The sequence below is a fragment of the Phocoena phocoena genome, chromosome X, assembly GCF_963924675.1.
Source record: "Phocoena phocoena chromosome X, mPhoPho1.1, whole genome shotgun sequence".
In the NCBI taxonomy this organism is placed as follows: domain Eukaryota; kingdom Metazoa; phylum Chordata; class Mammalia; order Artiodactyla; family Phocoenidae; genus Phocoena; species Phocoena phocoena.
In genome coordinates, this window is record NC_089240.1 from 27,844,355 (window position 1) to 27,867,333 (window position 22,979).

At 37.2% G+C, this 22,979-nt stretch overlaps 1 protein-coding gene across 1 annotated transcript in view; it reads right to left on the bottom strand.

The window, feature by feature from the left end:
* Positions 1–22,979, bottom strand: part of DMD (dystrophin) — a 2,035,184-nt gene that overhangs the window by 860,481 nt on the left and 1,151,724 nt on the right. Inside the window, exon 45 of the mRNA XM_065901098.1 lies at positions 12,580–12,755. Coding sequence (XP_065757170.1) covers positions 12,580–12,755 — 176 coding nt within the window. The remainder of the gene's footprint in view (positions 1–12,579; positions 12,756–22,979) is intronic.

A 22,979-nucleotide genomic window follows, 5' to 3' on the forward strand; every position in this document is an offset into this window, starting at 1 on the left:
CAGCTCACACACGTATGGTGTTTTCCATTTTAGAAAAGGTTTTTAAAAACATATTTATCAGTGGACAAAAAGAGAAAAAACGTATTTTCATCCAAATTAATCTATATGGAAAAAAGCAAATTATGATAACTTTAGATATATATTAACGGCCAAACCACGCCAGTTCAGAATTACTAAAACAGACTTGTTAAAGGGAACATGAGAATACACTAGCACACATATCTAAGGCATCCTACAATTATATTAAATCCCAGGAAGTAATCAGTGAAGTGATCAACACATTTTTATCTCTAGTCCGGGTTTTCCTTTGTGCACAAAGATGGTCTACTGACCTGTGAATATTTGGTTTCTTTTTAGTGGTATGATGGCTTGTAATTCTAACATAAAAACACTTCAGAAATGATTGCTCATAATGTGAAATATGTCTCATAGGACAGGCTTTGAAGGTAGTCATTTCAAGTTTCCTCAGCAACAAGGAAAATGGAAAGAATGCAAAATGCCTTTTGGCCTGTTTTAAGAAAATGGTGGGATCCAGGTGGAGCTGCCGTTGAGTCAGACAGACAACAATGGACAGATTTTAGACACCAATAACCTTAAAGGGAGAGTACATTTACAGGACTCCAAGTATGGAGTCTTATGGGGCATGCTTTGCTTTGTGCTTATTTCTCATGTTATAGGCTCTCTAGCTACCTCTGTATTGACCGTCTGCATTTCACTGAACGATGTATCCATGCTTTAAATATGCTGTAGACAACCTCGCTTTCACCAGCGAGGTATGTCCCAAACATACACAGAGGCCATTTCTGATCTGCGATTAGTAGGATGAGAACTTTGAGCTTATTTTTTTGTATGTTGTGATGAATATGTTCTCCTGGTCTATCCCCCATATTTTGTCTACCAGCGCTTCTGATTTGTGAGTTAAGGGTGGTTGTCTGTGACCCCATAGAGATCACAGGTATTAATTACTTCAGTCAATTAGTCACCACTAGTATTCATCTGCCACAGTAGCTTCCTAACACCTGAACCCTTTCTCCACAGCAGTGTTTATTGGTTAATACGTACTCTGGGAACTCTCTTTTGTTTACCAGCTAGTGAGTAAATGAAATGAGAAAGGGATCTCATTGAGAAGTGGTTAGTTGACTGGGGATTGCTACCATGGCTTCACTGAGAAGAAGGCGGCTCAGTGCCTTCAGCCTTGCACATCCAAATGCATGTTTTCTGACTGCCTTGTTTTAATTGTTCCACAGGCCCCTCAAACCTATCATATCCCAAGTTGACGTCTTTATGTCTGATTTGCCTTCTTTCCATCTGCGTACGGCCCCTTGTATTTCCTCTCATAACTAACAGCACTATATTCGGCCAATTCTCCAAGCCAGAAATCTGGGGAACGAGGTTCTCCTAGAATCCTCCAAGCTCCCAACCCTCTCATCTAATCAATTACCAAGTTATTTTACTTTCTTCTACTGAGTATCTTGAATGTGTCTTACCTTTACAAGGTTTATTTTGCTCAGACACTCATTGTGTCTGAAATACTACAAAACTACTTAACTTGAGTCACCAAGCTGCCAGTCTCACCGTCTTCATTCTACCCTGAGCTCAACTATCAGAGGGGCCTATATGGTTCCCAATCTCATCCATTGAAAAACCTCCCCATGTTCTTCTATGCCATCCCAGAAAGAAGTTTTTGGAGATATAAAATCTTTTATGACCTGGTCCATCTTGACTGCTCTATTTAGTACCACACCACACTTTGTCCTTTAGACAAACAAGAGAAATCCTCTTATTAAACTTGATTGGGATGACTGCATAGGCAGGTTTTGGAACAATATTGTTAAGCTGGACGGATTATATAAAGTCGTTTATGCATATTTAAACATTTTATTTTCACCTGGAACATAAAAATGATCATTAACTCACTACTCATTTGGTATGGGGGAACTGAGTGAAATTCAGCATATTCTTCCTTATATAAAACACTCCTAGACTGCATAACCTATGACTTTTAGTTTTGATTTCTTTAGAGTAAGATTTAGAGACACTGGAAAAAAATCTAAATGCAAAATCCTTCCCGATTTTTGTGGCTTCTACCCTCCACCCCCAATTTTAAATAGTTGCTTCATCCACATCTAATTGAACAGTATTATTTGCTAATCAGTCTTCCAAAGCATTCAACTTAGTTTTAATAGAAACCACAATTTTCTTTCTCTCTGCATTCCAATTTTATTAGTTTATACAATATTTAATTGAATAAGAAAATTCTAAAAATAAGAATAACTTGCATAAATGGGTTGGGAACAGCACACGGTTGCCTCTTAGAAATCACACTCTCAAGTGGTGGGAGGCAACGTGCATGGTTTCAGGAAGTCCACTTGAAAAACTTTTAAAAACATCTATAAGTTACTAATATCCAGCACTCAGTTTGGAATAGGAATTGGGCTGTTGGTTTTATAAATAGAATGAAGAGCTTAGAATAGGTAAATGAGTAAAGTAAATGGAGATTTAAGAGAGCATATCTGTACTGAACTGCATGTAGTCCTTCAACGTATCCACTCTTTGTTTCATTGATTTTGCTCCTATCACGTTTGCTCTCTGGTCTGTCCATTCATTCTTCATTTGACTCCTGCCAACCTACAAGGTCCATGCCAGAGATCATCCTCCCTACTTCAACTCCCACCTCCCCAGCTCTATAAAAGTTGATACAAGACCATACGGAGTATGCATTCACTTGTGTATCTATAGAGAGTGATATTGTCTGTACCAGCCAATGTGACAGCATGTTTGGATCCAGCTAGTCAGTTTCACTAGAATTTGCCAAGTTTCAAAGAAGAAAATAGGACCTAAAAGGATTAGCTATGAAGCTAATTTTTCATAGACTTTTGATGAAGAATTATGAATGCCCTTGAAAGCTTTTCAAGAGTCATCAGAGAACAGATGGGAAGAGATGAGCTTTTCCATAGACACCTGTGGATAATATCGGTATGATCCTCTCTGATCAATCTAAAAATAGATCTTTGGCGATATGGATTGCATCTAAAATATCTTCTGGTTACAGGTTGGATGAGGGTAAAATACCTAATTTCAAGTCTAATTCCTACTTAGATCACTAGAATTTACTAGCTGTGATCCAGTAAGACTGACACAAACAAATGTACAAAGTGTTTGAATCAAAGACCTTCTTTTTGGTGTAAATAACTATGGGAATTGAAGTCATTTTCTCTTAAGAGTATTAAACTCTGGAGAACACCTAAACTATGAGTTATTAACCCAACTTCTTCCATTTTTAATATTAAAGCTGATCAAGTCCAATTTTCAGAACTAAAAATGTATCCATGGAAATGTGATATTATAAAAACATTTAAAAAATTGTTCTGGCTCTGTAGATCTATTTTTAACCTATGTAACAATGTCAAGTGTAAAGATTTAAATGCCTAGTTTAATTTGAATTGAAAAATTGAAAATTTGAATTGAAAAATTTGGATAGAAATTTTTACTATTTAAATTGAGGAAATAATTTTTGGTCATCCACATGTACTAGATTTTCTGCTAAGTATTGTGGGTTATAGAGAGGAGAGTAAGATGTTGCCTTGCCCTCATGAAGCTTTCAATCTTGCTGGGGAAATAAAATATATGTACATATGATATATAATAGATATGTAAAATGTTATGTGAGCGTTATGAAAAGGAGCAAGAAGAACTTGAGAGCAAAATACTTCTGCTTGAGAAGAGCAGGTAACATTCATTGAGGAAATAGCACTTCAGTTGGCTTCTGGAGCATGGGTAGGATTTTGAACAAAAATTAAGAGGAAAGGCAATTTAACACAAAAGTAAATGGCTTTTGCAAAAGCTGAATGACAGAACACTTCAGGTAGCTTTAGACGCCAGCTGAAATGGTGAAAATGGCGGATAACATGCTTGCAAAGATAGGTCAGAACAGATTTCATGTACTATTCACTTGCTACTGAGTATGGCCAGGTAAGGGAATGGGCTTGGTAAGTGAGAGTCTGGTGGGCAGAAACTGTAAGTGAGAAATAAAATATTTCTTGCCATATCAGTAAACAAAGGATGTCACGGTCCTCAGAGATTGCAGCCCTCCACCAGTGAGTCCTGAGGGAACTCAGGAAGGAAACAAAGAATACCTGCCACCTAGCAGCCATAAGACTGCAGCTACGCCTGACCGTGAGCCCTGAGGAAACTCAGGATGTGAAAAGACAGGATACTGGCCTGAGATAGCTGGGGTGCATATCAAACGGAGGATTTCGGTGAGCCCAGACTCTTGCATCTTCCCATAGGAGGAGAAGTGCTAAATTCCTTAACCTGAGATGTCTGGTTTTCTTTAATGAACAATAATCTTTTGACTTTCAGACTACCTGCCCTTTGTTGCAAAACTCCTATGTATCCTAGCTCCCCTCTCGCCTCACCTCCTTGGAGCAGTTTTCTCAGGGTTACTTGAGATGCTGCCTCCCAGGCTTGAAGGCCTCAGTATGTCTGCCGAATAAAACGTAACTCTCAACTTTTAGGTTGTATATATATTTTTTTAGTCGACAGAAGTATATCTTAGAGAATACTAAAGGTCCAAGCTAAGTAATGTAAAATTGGATCTAGAATAACAATGCGAGACTTAGGACTATTTGGGCTTATATCCTGGTTCAAACACTTGCTAATTCTGTGATCTGGGGCAAAGAACTTCAGCAGTCTGTGCTCCAATTGCCCTTCTGTAGACATGGAAATAAGAACAGAGTTGTCATGAGGATTACATGAACTATGTAAAGCACTTGGAACCGCTCCTGGCAATATTAAGTGCTGTCACCACCACCACCACCACCATCATCATCATCAGTATATAAGGGTCTATATAATGTATTATTAAGTCAAATGTCTATGGGAAAGCAATTAATATAAACGACTGAGGTGGAACAATTGTGGCAAACTGAAGAGAAGGCTTGCTTGCCCAAACCAGTGCTGCTCAAACTTTAAGATGCACATGAATCAGCTGGGAACCTTGTTAAAATGCTGCCTATGATTTATTACATTCTGCATTTCTTAGCAACTCCTGGGTGATATCTGTGCTCTGGTCCAGAGACCACACTTTGAGCAGCAAGGAACATCTGTTACTTTGTTGCAACTGACCATGCCTTGAGAGAACGTCGGAATGAGTGCCTAGTAGCCAGATCTAAGGTTTCAAAACGAGACAAAAATCCTATTTGTTTAAAATATGAAGACTCTCAATTTTTAAGTGTTGACAAATTATTTCATAACAGTGCCTATGTAAAAAGACCACACGCTTTCCAAGCTAGATTCAGCTTATGGGCACTCAGTCGGCAAACTCCGGGCTGGATTAAGAATCAGGGTTAAAACTGGTGATAAGACACCAGGGAAGTTCAGGTATAAAGCAAGTGGACTAGAGTCAGGGCTGGAGGGATCCTGGGGGGCCAATGCTGAATGTGTGAAAAGGCTTTTAGCACTGGTTTACACGCATATGTTGGCTACATTTAAAATATGGCCTACACTACAAAGAGACTTGTGAATTATAGTAAAATTTTGGTTTTTATTTTGTAGAAAACAGTGCTATCTGAAGACTGTTTTGTTAGGGACATCTGAATTAGTGAGAAGCCAAAATTGAAGAAGACTTAAGAGAAAACAGTTGTCTTACAAAGGGTGCATAGAGTAATATGAATTGCTAACGGAGATGTTCAAGAAGAGGTCCTACTAGGCCTATTTTAATGAATTAGATAAGGCTCATTTCTAATTAACAGCATCTATTTGCATGCAAACAGTGAGCTAAGGTCTTTAAAAAACAATTTCTTCCATTAAGTACATTCAGGAATGCCTCCCATTAGCTTATTTACACCATTAATTTGCTTGGTAAACTAGCATAGATTATATACAGGTAAACTTTGGTTCAAAAACTCAGCAGTAGAGGCACTGAAATGAGTAAGAAGTTACTGCTTTTACATGAAGTCTAACACAATAAGAACTTTTTAATATGCTTAGCCTTACTTTGGATTTTGATGTATTCTGATTGATAGAGATGTTTGCATCCTTGCAAGAGTAACATGAGAACATTTTTTCCCCTAGTACTGCTTGCCAGAAAGGTGCCAGTATTCCTTTGAGAAGGTGTTACTGCCCGGGTCTTGGCTTCTACATAACATTCTCCAGTGAAGGAAATCAGAGGTCCTTAGAGAATGGTAGATTCCATACCTGGGGTAGGGAAAATACAAGGTGAACCTGGGACATTTAAGCAGAAAGCTTGAACGGGCTCCCACTGGTTAAATTTGGTAGAGGTGAGGATCAGCAAGAATGATAACTAATTCATTACAACATACTGACTGAATCAGAATCCGTAAGTCCATATTGAGATCAAAGAGAGAAAAAAAGGAAGTGTTTTCTTTTTTTTAATAGAAGAAATCAGTTTGTAGGATTCATGTCAGAACTAGGAAAATCATAATTTTGAGTCCCCAGTGTAACAACTGGGCCAGGGAAGGATCATCAATGGGTATTATAGCCATCAGATGACTTACTAATTTCAAATAAAAATATCTTACTTTACAATTCAATATCTAATGGTTGCCACCTTAAGCAAGTGATCAAACTTAGCAGCATTTAGAGTGAGAATACCTCACATTATGCATCTCCTGATGTGATAAAAATTACATAGCATCCTATATGAAGTATTCTTGCCGAAAACATTTGACTCGTATCTTTTCAAGTTTCATCTAGACCCAACTTCCAGTTTAAAAGAAATACAGAAAATAGAAGGTAAATGGAATCGAAATTGGAAAAGAAGTAAAACTGTCATTGTTTGCAGACGACATGATACCACACATAGAAAATCCTAAAGATGCTACCAGAAACTATTAGAGCTCATCAATAAATTCAGTCAATTTGCTGGATACAAAATTGATAAACATAAATCTATTTCATTTCTATATACTAACAATGAAATATCAGAGAGAGAAATTAAGGAAACAATCTCATTTATCATTGCATCAAAAAGAATGAAATACCTGGGAATAAACTTATTTAAGGAGGCAAATGACCTGTACTCCAAAAACTATAAGACACTGATGAAAGAAACTGAAGACCACACAAAGAGAAGGAAAGATATACTGTGTTCTGGGATAGGAAGAATCTGTATTGTTAAAATGACCATACTACCCAAGGCAATCTACATATTCAATGCAATCCCTATCGAATTACTAATGGCATTTTTCACAGAACTGGAAGAAAAAAAACTTAAATTTGTGTGGAAACACAAACAACCATGAATAGCCAAAACAATCTTGAGAAAGCAGAATGGAGCTGGAAGAATCAGGCTCCCTGACTTCAGACTATACTACAACGCCACAGTCATCAAAATGATATGGTGCTGGCACAAAAACAGACAAATAGACCAAAGGAAAAGGATATAAAGCCCAGAAATTAATCCACACACTTACGGTCAATTAATCTACGACAAAGGAGGCAAGAATAAACAATGGAGAAAAGACAGCTGCTTCAATAAGTGGTGCAGGGAAAACTGGACAGCTACGTGTAAAAGAATGAAATTAGAATATTCTCTAACATCATATGCAAAAATAAACTCAAAATGAATTAAAGACCTAAATGTACGACTGGACACTATAAAACTCCTGGAGGAAAACATAGGCAGAACACTCTTTGATATAAACTGCAGTGATATGTTTTTGGATCTGTCTCCTAGAGAAACAAAAATAAACTAATAGGACCTAATTAAAAGCTTTTGCACAGCAAAGGAAACCATAAGTGAGATGAAAAGACAACCTATGGACTTGGAGAAAATATTTGCAAATGATGCTACTGACAAGGGATTAATCTCCAAAATATACAAACAACTCATATGACTTAATATAAAAAAAACCAAACATCCCGGGCTTCCCTGGTGGCGCAGTGGTTGAGAGTCCGCCTGCCGATGCAGGGGACACGGGTTCGTGCCCTGGTCCGGGAAGATCCCACATGCCGCGGAGCAGCTGGGCCCGCGAGCCACGGCTGCTGAGCCTGCATGTCCGGAGCCTGTGCTCCGCAAGGGGAGAGGCCACAACAGTAGAGGCCCGCGTACCACAAAAACTAACAAACCAACGAACAAACGACCCAATCCAAAAATGGGCAGGAGACCTAAACAGACTTTTCTCCAAAGAAGACATACAGATGGCCAAGAGGCACATGAAAAGGTGCTCAACATTGCTAATTATTAGAGAAATGCAAATCAAAACTACAACAAAGTATCACCTCACACCAATCAGAATGGTCATCATCAAAAACTCTACAAATAATAAATGCTGAAGAAGGTGTGGAGAAAAAGGAATCCTCCTACACTGTTGGTGGCAATGTAAATTGGTGCAGTCACTATGGAGAACAGTATGGAGGTTCCTTAAAAAAACTAAAAAGAGTTACCATATAATCTAGCAATCCCACTCCTGGACATATATCTGGGGAAAACGCTAATTTGAAAAGATGCATGGACAGGACATTAAAAATATGGTGTTATTTTCAATTTTCTTGAGTATGATAAACACTCACGGTTATATACGGCATGTCATTATTCTAAGGAGATGCATGCTGAAGTATTTAGTGGTTAAGTATAAGAGTGTTTATAATTTACATGCAATTGTTAAAACAACAAAAATTTGTGTGCGTATAGTATTTCCTATATTACATAAAGGCAGATACTGGGGAGGTAGAGAGAAAGAGAAAGAGAAAGCGTATATGGTGAAATGTTAATTGTTGAATCTAGAAATGTAGGAGGAGGAGAGGAGGGTATATGGTTATTCATTATGCTACTTTTTTCAACTTTTCTATATGCTTGACATTTTTCACTAAAAAATGGTGGAAAAGAAAAATTTCAAGCAATATTTTCAATCCAGTAAAATTTAAATTAAAGTTGTTATTCCTCAATATATGTTAGTACAATTTTTGTCTTATCTGTGAAATGGAGGAAGTAATACATTCGTCAAAAGAAAAGAGAGAGAATCTCTTAAGGTCATTTTTTACTGCTATGGGCAATGATTCAGAGATTCCTCAATTTAGGGATTGCACCTCCCATTATGCTGCCTCCCTCTTTCATTCAATCTTTCATAAACTGACATTATTCTAAGTAAAATACAGTTCCTTATGTTGTCAGCAACCCACTGCTTGAAGGCCTGCCCACCTCCATTCCCTTGACTGGTACACCTCCTGGAAAACTCCAGGATAAAATAAATGAACGTTTGGGGATGGTGACTACACCATCAAAAAGGAGTAAAACCATGGTACTGGGTTGGCCAAAAAGTTCGTCCGGGTTTTTCCAAACGACCTTTCTGGCCAACCCAATATGTGAGAATGAGGTCTGGGCAGATTAAACGAACAGCTGACTAGAAACAGTGTTGTTGTTGTTTTAATGTTATGGACCCCTTCAGCAATCTGGTGAAGCCTGAGACTTCTCAGAATAATGTTTTTAAATCCAGAATATAAAATACATGGGACTCCAAAGGAAGCCAATTGTACTGAAATAGTTTCAAAACTATTAGAAACACAAATTTGTGATAAAGTAATGCTTGCTTGTTTATTATTAACACATTAATAAGACACTGTGTAGATCTAATAGCTACTGTAGTTTTGAAGCAGTGATAAGCATGAACCATATTTTGAGATATATGTAACAACTCGAATGAGATAGGAGAACATCTGTGATTTCACAGATACTGCTAGCATTGCTCTGGTCTGTTGCCTATATTCAAAATGCAAGGGGATGCTCAACTTCAGTTAAGAGGTTAGTGAAAACAAAGAGGTATTTCCCCCCATTCAAGCTCATGGCACCCCTTGAATTCTATCAGTGGACCGAGGCTTAAGAGTCTTCATATACAGGCTTGCTCTGTTTTAACCTATGACTTCCCTTTATGGTCAATAGGTTTTCATTTGCATCTTCTTCATTTGCAAAGACCTCTGTGGCGGCTAAGCCATCATTAAACTCATTACTGTGATGCTTAAACCTACAGATGTTATCCAGTTCCTCTGCTTCGCAATTGAGGCAACAGTAAATTTTCTATATTAATTGCACAGCTAACTGACTATTTTATACTTCATTTACTTCCAACACAGACTAACCTTAATGGATGTTCACTGCTATTTGAAATTTTCTGAGAATTTTCTTCTCATATTTCGGATAGCTTACATTTTCAAAGAGAAATGTTTAAAATTATGTAGCTACAAAGCTACAGATAATTTTTGTAGACTTTGCTTAAATTACACTTTTTTTCATTTGTGTACATGGACTAAGAAATATTATTGATTTCCAAGAGCTGCATTTAAATCCCACTGCAAACTAAGAATACTGTCGTCACCTTGAACAGTCATCTTATTTTTCACCTGTGCAATAAATAACTTTTATCTCCTTCTAACTTCTGCTTGGGGTGCACTGAAAGCATGACACTGATTAATAATAGTCTCATGTACAGCCCTCCCACAATTGTTAGGTTAACATATTCTTTATAAAATATTATTTTACTTATTTTTACTTTATGTGCTACTGGGTGCTTGGAAATAGCTGTGAGTGTGTTTGTATAGAAATGGCACTTATATTTTATTACTTTACATTTCATAAAATTTAAATGATACAAAAATCCTGAGTATGCCACAAAACTGATCTCAGTAGAAATTTAAATATGCTAACATTTATTTTTTAAATGTATCATGCAGTAGACAACTTTAAAAGCTGAGTTACAAAAAAAACTCAAGGAAGCTGATCTTGACTTTTTAAGGAACAAAAATGCAATAGTTAATGTAGGTCAGAATGTTTAAATGTGAGAAATTTTTTCTAACCAATTACAGCCAGATCCCTAGCTGTAATTAACCTACAGTTTGTGTAGTATTTCACAAGAGTCAGCATACACCAATTTCTTATAAGCTTAGAAAGATCTAAAATTTTACAGCTTATTTGGTGAAACAGGTATATTGCCCTATCTTCATTTATAAGTTATAATTTGCATTTAGAAGTCAATAACCAATAACAAGAATTTAAAAATCCAGGTAAGAAGTTACAGAAAATATTAACAAGCTTTACTCAAACATTATATGAGTAAGGTATTTCAAAATGAGAAACAATACCTTGTATACAATAACGAAAAAATAATCCTCCAATCAATTTAATTCACTTTATGAATTCAACATATTCTTATATATGCTATTCAATTTTCCTTAATCTCCCCATTTCTTAACATCTTATTTTGGACTAGATTGGGTCTGGGGCAGAAGTGATGTTATACAGGTTTAAACCTGGCCATAGTGTAAATATATCAGTTATTTAAATAATAGGATAGTTGTGTATTTAATAGAAGGATTTCAATTTTGGGGAAAAAAAGCGTATGACTTTCCCAAGGAAGCGATTTAACTACAAAGTTTGGATCTTTATTTTATGATTATATATATAATATATAAAACAATATACATTTTGTTTTATATATATATATATATATATATATATATATATATATAACAATATTTTCTAAACCAAGATTTAAAATAAAAATGTTTTTAGATGATGCTATTATTTTTTAACTTTAGCAAGATTTGTGTATGTGTGTGTGCACGTGTGTAGATCAACTAATGCATTCATTTTGTACAGCAATACGAATTGTACCTACTTTCTGAATAATGGCAACATGAGCAAAGGCGGCCAGAGGAGGTGGGCAATGACAATGAACGTAATTCCAAAATCTTTCTAACACATCCTCACCAAAGACGCTCATCAGCGAGTTGTTCTAGCTTTCTGAATATTAAAATCCACCTATTATGTAGATGATAGGTAGGAAGCAAGAGCTTGGCAGTAGAACTGAGTTTTCATTGTTCTTAACAATAGTCTCATTTGGTAAATAACGACCAAGTCCTCCCTTATGAAACAGGAAACATTCGCAACAACTGGAAGCATAATACAAAATCCTGTTTATAAAAATATCTATGTTTTCCAACTGCAGCAGCACACACTTGGCTTTCTGTGCTTTCGATACATTCCAAGGGCAAGTTAAATGATGATTGAATTCAACACTAACCTTCCTCAGGTTTTGTTTTCCTCTCTAGATTTGAACGTTTTCAGCCCAAGTCCCTCTTCCAGAATGTACTAAGAAATGCAGTGGAACTAAAAGGTAAATATGACTATCATGTTTTTCAGCACAAGTCACATTTGTAGCTGTTAAAAAAATCTAGCCAAAGAGCAGTCTTTCCTACAAAATGGTCATTTATAACTTCCCTTTGTCATCTTCTTTAAAAAATAATTGAGACACAGCTTGTTTAAGCTGGAATAGACTGAAGACATTCATATTTAAACAATCATGTGTGATTTTTGAAACAAACTTCCAAATTTAAAACAGTCAAAAAGCACTGCCTATTTAACTAGCAACAGCTACGTATTTTATTATTCTAGAAAAAGAAAGAACAAGTTCACTATTGCTATTAACTGTTGATGGGCTCCTTAACGTTAGTGCCTTTCACCCTGGTTATAATCTTTCACAAAATCTTTTCTTTTTTTCTTTTAAGGGCAGCTTAAACAGCTCCGCTAAAACTTTAGAATTCCTATTTTATCTGTCACCCTACCTCTTTTTTCTTTCGGCCAGCTGTTTGCAGACCTCCTGCCACCGCAGATTCAGGCTTCCCAATTTTTCTTGTAGAATACTGGCATCTGTTTTTGAGGACTGCTGAATTATTTCTTCCCCATTTGCATTCAATACTCTGACAACAGTTTGCCGCTGCCCGATGCCATCCTGGAGTTCCTGTGAGATACCAAAAAGGCAAAACAAAAATGAAGCCCCATGTTCTTTTATTTGAGAAAAGACTAAACAATGTGCTACTACATGCAGTTCTATTGGGAGAGAAAGAAATAAAAAAGCTCCATGTGAAAGTTTCTCTATGAAACTGACATGCCCATATCCAAAGGATACAAGACAGAAAGACACCTTTTATGTGTCAGTAAAAAAGCACCCTCTCAGTTCAGCACGTTTCTACATTTGTAAAGCTTGTCAGCTAGAGGATGTTATAATGTCCTACAAATCAATTAGTTGGAAACCTTCTCAAGAACAAATTCGATTTCTTGTCCCCACAAGGATATTCCATGTTTAATAGTGTATGAAGTGTTGTAAAATTTAAACGTGAAGAAAGTATTTAGATTTCTTCGAGACTGTCAATATGAGAGGTGAAAAAGAAGAAACATAGTGTAGCCAGAGTATTTTTTTAAAAAGCCTCGAGATACTTAAACAAAAATTCATTACTATACGAGAAGGAAATTTATTTCAAATTCTGTTTCCATCAATGAATTCTGCATTATAAAACCACATAAGACTGAGAATTAATTGCATTCAGGGGCAGCCTATCAAGAAATCCCTAAGGTACAGAGAAATTTAAAAATAATCTATAGCCACCAGAACATTTTTATGAGTCATTGACGGTGTCAAGCTTAAATATCTTCTGTTTTTTATCCTAAATGAAATTTTAAGAGTAGAGTGTCAGAAAAACAGTTCTTTTAAAAAAGACCGTTACAACCAAATATGTATTAAAAATGCCCTTTGCCGTTAAATAAAAACGGCACTCTTTTTTTAAAAAAAAAAGAAAGGTAATCTAGAGCTTCCCTAGTGGCGCAGTGGTTGAGAGTCCACCTGCAGATGCAGGGGACACGGGTTCGTGCCCCGGTCCGGGAAGATCCCACATGCCGCAGAGCGGCTGGGCCCGTGAGCCATGGCCGCTGAGCCTGCGCGTCCGGAGCCTGTGCTCCGCAACGGGAGAGGCCACAACAGTGAAAGGCCCATGTACCGCAAGAAAAAAAAATAAAAATAAAAAAATTTTAAAAAGGTAATCTAGAATTTGTAAGGCAGTTACAACCCATTACTGAACCTGAAGATTAGAAAATGAAGTAATATAAGAACTTGGGATATTTGCCATATTTCAATCTAAAGGACTCACAGACCCTTATGTATGGATGGGATAGTCATTATGCAGACCACTTTCCAGTACATGTGATTCTAATTACATAATATTCTTATATCCCTCTGTCCCAAGAGCCAAGTACATACAAACTCCATTACATGCTTGCCAAATAAATAAATGAATGCCTGTTTTCTAAGACTGGGTCAAATCTCCTTTAGATTCTCACTACACATAAATGTACTGGGTTTTTGTTTGTTTGTTTTTTACTACTTTCATGTATTATTATTTTGAATACTAGAATTTTTGGTAGTATATCTTCAGCAGTTAAAAGACTCACTAAATTCGCAAAAATGACAACAGGCCATTATTCCAGGAGCACAGTACCTCACAATGAACATAAAACTATGCACAGTCACTGAGCTATTCGTAAGCGTTCCCGACCATACTCTCTTGGGCATGAGATGTGCTCTAGTAAACACGTGATACTTCCTTGCAGCTAGTTGACTTTACTTGCATCACACTCTTTAACACCTGTTCAGATCACTGTTGCATGTGACAGTCATCGGTAGTAACAGACAGTAACAGGTAGCCCCATTCATAACAAACTGTGTCTATATTCCGATTATACCATAAAATCCTTGAGGTCAGAGATTGTGTCCTATATACAGTCTTGTTCCTAATGCTTACTATAACATCTGGCTCATGAGGCGTTTCAATAAGTATCCACTGAGTGAATGCATGAATCTATGAATAAAGGAAGCGGAGGAGGAGAGGAGGGGAGGAAGGAAGGAGTTCTCATCATTGCCAAGGTATTATTAATATTAATACTGATCACTGGACCTCCTAGAGATTCAAAGAAATAAGTACAATTTTCTAGGTTTTAGGCAGTGTATAATCTAGCTGACAAGATTAGACATATTTGTGAAGGATAATTTGTTGCACTATATACAGCAGAATAGAGAAAGCAAGGTGCTCAATAAATGATAGATCAGAAGGGGGAGGATCTTAGTGGAAGGATGGAAAGGAGATAATTTGGGGGATAATTTGGAATTGAAAGAATAGGTAGGCCTTAGGGACATGCAGGGTCGGGGCAGAGGGGAAGGGGATGGCAGAAGACAAGGCCTACGGTGTGCAATTTTTGTGATCTGACCTACATTTGGGCTCTCTGTCACGTATGAGAGTGGAAGTTTAGGGAGAGGTGTAGCCCTGGATTAATATTGGGCTTGGGCAGAGAGGAGTTTGCTTTTCATTAAAGACTTTGCAATTCGTTGGAGAGAAACAGAAAATGACATAAGTACAGGAGTGTCAGAGCTAGAGCTGTGTTCCTAGGTAATTCTGAGGCAAAGTTTAGGCTAAATGTTAAGGCAGGGACACAGGTAAAACAGCTAGGACAGGAGTCTGTGAGGTAGGTATTGGGGCTAAACCTAGAGTTTAGACAATGCACCAGAACAGAAAGGCAAGGGGTAACATCAACTGTTAAGGCAGAATCAACAGGGCTGGAGAACTAGCTAGATCATGCAATCATGAATGACTCCTGAAATGGGGAAACCTTTGCCGAAAACACCAAAGTCAGGGAAGCTATTAGAGGAGAAAGATTATGACTCTAATTTGTATCTCCAACGGTGTCCAATACCCACGACTGTTAGAAATACTTTTTTTAAATGCATGGAGCAGGCTTCCCTGGTGGCGCAGTGGTTGGGAGTCCGCCTGCCGATGCAGGGGACACGTCTTCGCACCCCGGTCCGGGAGGATCCCACATGCCGCACAGCGGCTGGGCCTGTGGGCCATGGCTGCTGAGCCTGCGTGTCCGGAGCCTGTGCTCCGCAATGGGAGAGGCCACAGCAGTGAAAGGCCCGCGTACCGCAAAAAAAAAAAAAAAAAAAAAAAAAAAAAAATGCATGGAGCACCTATCAGATGTGTACTATAGCACTGCGTCTCAAACTTTAATGTGCCCATCTCCTAGAGATCTTGTTAAACTGCTGATTCTGATTCAGTAGGTCTGTCGAGGGCCCCAAATTCTCTACTTCTAACAAGCTTCAAAGGGATACTGATATCGTTGGTCTGGGAACAACACTTTGAGTAATAACATGATAGAGTAAATGCCTTCTGGATCTTTGTTAAGGAATCAAAGAATTCTTGAGGCTAGGTTATAATGCTATAAACTAAAGCTGCTTCAGAATTTTCTCTCAGCCCCCTTGCTTTGTGTTTTTGATCTTGGCCCTTCTACTTCACGGCTGATGGCTACAGTGACTTTTACAATCCAATTGTAGAATCAACAAGGGTTTTATTGTTTCTATTTCCCAGATAAGCGACAGAACTGAGTAGCTAAGAATGAAGCAATAATTTCAAATCGTTAGATCCAAATCTCATTTATATAGAATCCCAAATCAGGGCCTTCAGATTTTTTTTAAATTTTGTGAAAGAAGAGCTTATTAAATAGTGTACTGCATTTGTGTGAGATTTTGTAATCAGGAGAAGTATTTATAGTGTATGATTGACATGAGGAGAATTTTCAGTAATAAAGCTTCAGATGACAAAATAATGGATCAAAACAGGAAGTAAAAACTTGTACATGTTGTTTTACAGTTAGCCTCTGAGCCCAAAGATAAAATTTGACTTACAAAATTAAATGTAAAACCTCAATCAACTTTATTCACTTAGTGAAAAACAAATTAATTTTCATTCTATAGCTTCTAAATATTTTAAGTACTAAATTATTCACTACCAGTGAACTTTCCAAGCTTTGCTATCATATTAATGTTCTGTTGTCATAGGCATCCTTATCTATTTCTCTGGCTATTAACATCTAGTCTTAGCTTTGGATAGAAAAAATCATAATTAAATTGATTGGGTTATTCATCATAGTTAGAAAGCTTATTGTGTTTTGATTCCAATATTAAAGCATCATTCTTAATAATGACTGCTTATCAGACTCCCATAGGGAGCCTTTTCAAAATATAAATATAAAAGTCCAGAATTCCACTGTAAACCAACTGAATCAGAATCTCTGCGTGAAAGGGGACAAAGGTGTACAAAATAGATACACTATTAAAGAAAGGTAGGCAAGAAATACGTGGAGCAGGCAAGGGAGCAGAAGGGGCATGTTTTAGAGTTACTGCATTATTATTAACTTCTTGTATGCTTTTTAAATTGAGAAATGTTCCTAAATTATAGAAAGTGACACACATATCTAAGTCCTCCAAGTCTGGTCAAATTGAGGGAAGAGACGAAGAATTATAGGCAAGGAAGGAACAGCTATCAATAGATTTTTATAGAGGGCGAAATATGAGACAAAGAAACTGGTACATTTTATATGAAAATACTGCGTAAGTTTAATAAGTATATTTGTAAAACTTTCCAAAACTGTATCAAAACACACTACCTGGAAAATAAAATGTGACAAATGAAGAAAAAGAAGAAGCTAAGAAGCAGTTATGGGAAATTGTACAACGACAAATTGGATAAGCTATGTAGGAGATAAAGGATTGGCAAAATACCGCAAACTAGGTGGAAGAGGAAAATAGACGCAACAAAAAGTGATTGGGAGAAAAGATAAAGACTGAGGGAAGCGAGAGAGAAAAACAAACCTTCACTGAACAAGCAGATATGTCAAAAATCCAGTCCTGTGATTTACTGGTAAGTCTGTTAATGTCTTATTTTGAGACACATTAATCATTGCCTCAGTTTACTCATTGGTCAAGTGAAAACATGTAATAATACGAACCCTCTAGAGATCTGTGAAACTGCCAGGTAGAAATTTATGGTGCAATTTCATAAAAAATATGATGCACTATCTTTGCCACTGTTCCTCTGTGTCAGTCCCTAGGATTCAAGCTAGAGTCTGAAAAATTGTTTCTGGTCCTTTTCTCAAAGATAAATTGGACAAGTTTGTCTCTCATGTTAGTGCTTAGACTATACAGTCACGGCCATCTTTAGAGGTTTTAACGTGCTCAGAAAATATCTTTCAACTTTTGTTAGATGATGAATTTCTGTAAGGAAGTGGACACATACTTAAGGAAAACAGCAGACTTAGCAACAGGACACACTCAACCTAGCCCATTCATGGGCCGGGTGCTTCTATCCTCATGAAAGACTTGATGACCCTGTGAGAGCACCTCATGAGGACAGTGACAAGGATTGAAAGATGGCTAAAACTGGGAAAATCCAGCAGTTTGAAAGAGGGAGAAAGAGTGAAAAAAAGAGCAAACACAAAAATAGGAAGGATTAAAAAAAGTGCAAAGTGGTCACTTTTTAGTAAAGAATGAAAGGTGTAGGAGGCAAGAATGAAGGTCCAGAGCCCAGAGTGAGGAGATCAAGAGTGATGCCTACATATTTACTACAAGATTAAGTCCAAATACTAGCCTACCAGGCAAAGTCTGAAGGGCCTCTACAGCCTGTTCTCTCCTCTGCCTTTGCAGCCTGCTCTACTGCTGCTCCCCAATTCCAACTTTAACTCCAACTCCCAGTAAAACACAATGGCTTTCTGTTTCCTCGAGTGTCCCAAGTTTTGCAGATCAAACTCATTGCTCAGCTTAAATGTTCGTCTTCTGCTGGACCCTTGAAGAGCCGAGAGAGAGCTAAGTGTCTCACCTTTGTATAGGTATTTATAAAATATTTCTATTTAGTGTCATTCATTGGTAGCGTTCACGTCTGTATTAGACTTTATAGCTAAGGATTAAGTAATACTGAAGGAGTCTTTTCTTCTTTCGACCATAAAATGTCTATAAACTTGAACTGTACCTCAGATTCAACTTTTATCTAAGGACCTACAGATCTTTTATTTGTGATTTGCCAACTAAATCAAATCAAAGAGGAGCAGCCTTCACAAATGATCGATCAAAAATAAAATGTACCTTTTTAGCCTGTTATTTCTCCTGGTCTCATTTGTTTTGCACTTCAGTAAACATTTATTGTGTCCCACTAATAATAATGCTAAAATAACATGTATGTTTTTGTTAGCTTGTTACAGGAAATGGAGGCAGCAGGGGGTCTGGTTAGATTTCATCTAGTACTCTTTCTTCCTGTGTAGTAGATGTGTTCATTGGTACAATTCACTATCTGCTCCTGATAATGGTTGCTATGAAAGAATAATGAGAATTCCTCCTCAAACTAGAATTAGATTGCTCCTTCCTTTTCCAAAGCAAACATCCTGCCAATGAACTAAGGGAAAATTATGTACAGTAGCGATTTATTTTAATGGGACATTTACCTAATATCAAATTACAATGAAATTTCCTTTAGATGTGTTTATCTCATCCACATAAGTGATATATACATTCATTATTATCACGTCTACTAACGTGGATACCAAATGAATTCATCATAAAGTACTTTAAGTACTACATGCTTTATCAGATTATCTCAGGCTTTTGTTTTCTTCCTTCCCCCAGAAATAATGCCTTGGGGGAAAAAAAAAAACCCAAAACACACATTTCTCAATTTCAAGCAGATTCCAAAGGAATAAAACAGTATATATGTTAAATCTCTGCCTTTGGGGATCTGAAACTGAAGGCTGCAAATTAAATCTGTCCTCAGACATGTTTTGGCATTAGGACTTTAATAATTTGAATGCCTTTAGGTGGAGCATACATGCCTTCCACTGCCCTCTGAGAGCAGTGGCCCTTGCTTTAAAGAAAACTGTTGTTATAAAGCACACAACTTTGCAAAGTTAATAGGTTTTACTTTGTTCAAATCAATGCTAGGCCTCTCTAGGTTCACAGATTTATTCAATGCTTCTTGGCTCCTAAATCATTCATTAGAACTCCAGGAGAACTACCTGGAAATATTTAAGAGCTGTTTTTCTCTCTCCATTTACTTAGATCTGTTAAGAAAACAAACTGACGTTTCTCTGATCAAAAGGAGGCTCTTGTCTCTGACCATGCTTTCATTACCTGGTCCTGGTAATAGAACACATGACTTGAGGCATAAATTCTTTCTACGTAATTACTAGGATAGTTTTAAAAACGTGAGATAGCTCATCACTTAATCTCATTATCTCATCTCACTGGCTCTGAAAAGCTGTAGTTCCTGTTGGTACTTGCCACGTTTATCAAATATTTTCACCCATTGAGTCATTCGTTGACTGAACAACTATTTATTGAGCATCTCCTATTGGCCAGGCACTATGCTAAGTGTTGTTCATCATTGGCTGCAGGAGAAGGATGGATTGGAGAAGGTCTAGAGTGGAAATAGAAAGACCTAGGTAGTTATCGGTGTAGTTAAGGTGAGGAGAAATAGTAGCGTGGATTGGGGAGTCAGTGGTACAAGCAGAGAAAAGTTGATGAAACCAGTTGATATTTGGGAGGTAGATAGATAGGATTTAGCCATTCAGTGGAGATGTGAATGAAGGAAAATACATCAACTGGGCCGTTGGAAATACTGGGCTGAACCCCAGAGGAAAAATTAGGACTGAAAATATAACAGCGATCATTACTGGCAGAGCTAAGTCTAAAATTTGTGATGTGGGTTTGGCTCCGAATATGGTTGGATTTTTCATTTTCATTGAAAACTTTGTGGGTAACCTCAAAGGTAGCATTCATAATCCAAACATATTTGGGGACTCCCTGAATATTTGCTTGAAAATTGTTACACAGTAAAGTGAGAGGAGTAATGTTGTCATGACTGGCCCTTGCTATATCTCTACACTGAAACATTTTCTGTTCGTCTGCTGGAAAAGAGATCAATCTCACGATGTGCATAATACAGAAAGTTGAGAGGCAGTACAATTCTCCATTTCAAAAACAATAGAGTAGCGCTCTCATAAAGCTGTTTGTACCTACTTACCCTATATTTGACCCACCCACTGCTAAAAATCACTGGACAAAGATGAATTAAAATATATTCATGAGAGAATGAATAAGAGATCAGGAATCAAACTTGTCCCTTAACAAACTCCTTTTGTGTACTCAAAGGAATTCTATGTGCTTTAACGGTGGCATCATCTCTAAATGGTTGTTTAGTATAGGTAAACTGTTCAATGCAGGTAAGTATTCTCTTCAGTATGATTCACTCCAACAAATAGTTAGGTTACTATTTTGTACCTGATACCCGTACAGTGACAAATAGGTTCGCATTTTCCTGTCAATACTCAGTTTCATGGCGGAGAGAATAGCAAGCAAATAACTACATACACAACACTGTATTATAATGAGATTCTGGAGATGATCTGTAAAAGAGACCAATTACTTGTGTGATTGTGTATGATTGTGTGTGTATACATATACGTACCTAGGTTTGGGGAGATGATCAGGAGAAGAAACACAGAGACTGTGGTAATTATGATTATCAAAGCCTGAGGCACTGGACACAGTGCTGGATACCGCTTACCTTAATACTGGTTCAAGAAATATTCACTGATAAATTGAGCATAAAACTAGGCAAGATATGATAGTACTCTTGAATGGTTTCCCATCCGAGAAAGGTTAAAAGTAAAATTTTGAAATATATTCAACACCCTAGTATGGAAGAGAGACATTAAAAAATAATTGTGTTTCACTAAAGTCTCATCTCTTACCACAAATAACAAGTTATCAAAGTAAGGTTTAGTTTCTCAGGCCCTTGAGGATGGAAAGGCCCAGAAATAAAGAGGGATAAAAACAGATCCCTGTGTCTAACATCAATTAATTGATTTTAAACATAAGCTTAGATTACAGAACCCCCAAGACATCCACTAACAATCCACCTCTAAGCACATGTTGGGCATCGCTAAGCCTTATATGCCCCTCTTGCCAAGTTACACAGGCATTAAACACAAGCTACCCTTTTTTGTTAAAGCCTTAATTTCTGAGGTTAGCTTTCTTGTTTTCCAACTCATTATCTGTTGTATGGCAATGCTTCTCTCCTTCATGGAATTAGATGAGAAGATGATAAAAGACAATTGTGTAGCTGTTGTTGACTGAGCACATCCTCTGGAAATCAGACAAATCAGGCACAAGAATGGATTCTCTCTGTTATTAACATATTTGTACACTGTCAACAATTTGTATCTTGCTGAACTATATACAAATGAGAAGAACCTAAGAATAAAACAGCAGGGGACTTAAGCAAGTCTTCTGTTAAAATTTCTGGAATTACTCATGTGAATCCCTAAAAGATCAGACATAGGTGCAAAAAGAGGTGTTGTTCACTTCCTTAGAAATCTAATTTGTGTAGTGGAAAAGATTCAATTATCAAATGTTAACGTCTTCTAAATTTTTTATGTCTAGTGAAGCTTCCTTCTCAACCACTCCTTAGCATTTCGGCCCATTTCCATTTGACTTAAACCCAAAGAAAGTCAAAGAAAACATTAAACTTTTAAATGTTTCTTAAACTCGAAGAAAACATTTTGAAGCCAACAATAACATCATTTTGAAACTGCTTTCTCTTGTTGAGTTTACTCTTTATTTGAATGACATCTGTATTCTCCCAGTTACCAGGATGCCAGTTCATCTTTGTTTCATCCCTTTCTTTCTTTTCCCCAATTCAAGTCTTACTGATCCTAAATGTTACACCTCCTGCCCAGTTGATTCCATCACTGTTACTTCCCCCTCCCTCGCTGGTTGTTCACCACATTTCACCTATGTTAGTAATACTTCCTCCCGACTATTTTCCTTCATCGCTTCTCACACCAAAACATCATACATATCCTTTCCAGATTAATCCTCCTGATGGGCAGCGCTGGTGGTTGATTCTCTGCTCAAACATACATACTGAATCCTCATTACCTGTTTAATGAAGTCCAAATAGCTTAGGTAACATTCAGAACCTCATAGTATCCTGGGAGAAACCTTTCTAGGCTTCTCAAATTGACTCTACAATTCTTTACCCATGGACACCTCACAGCGATTCCTCGGCCATTCCCTAGACCTTTGCCATTCTCTTTCCTCCATCACAAATGCCCTTGTCCCTACTTATGCAATCCTTTCATTTCAGTCCATTAGACTATGAGCTCCGGGAGACAGAATCATCACTGGTTTTCTCACTCTAGTGCTTAGCAAAGTGCCAGCTACATAGCAGTGCTCAAAGGACGTCTGTTAAATGGATAAATGAAAACACACCCCAAATACTATCACACTTACGAATACAATTTCAACTAGAAG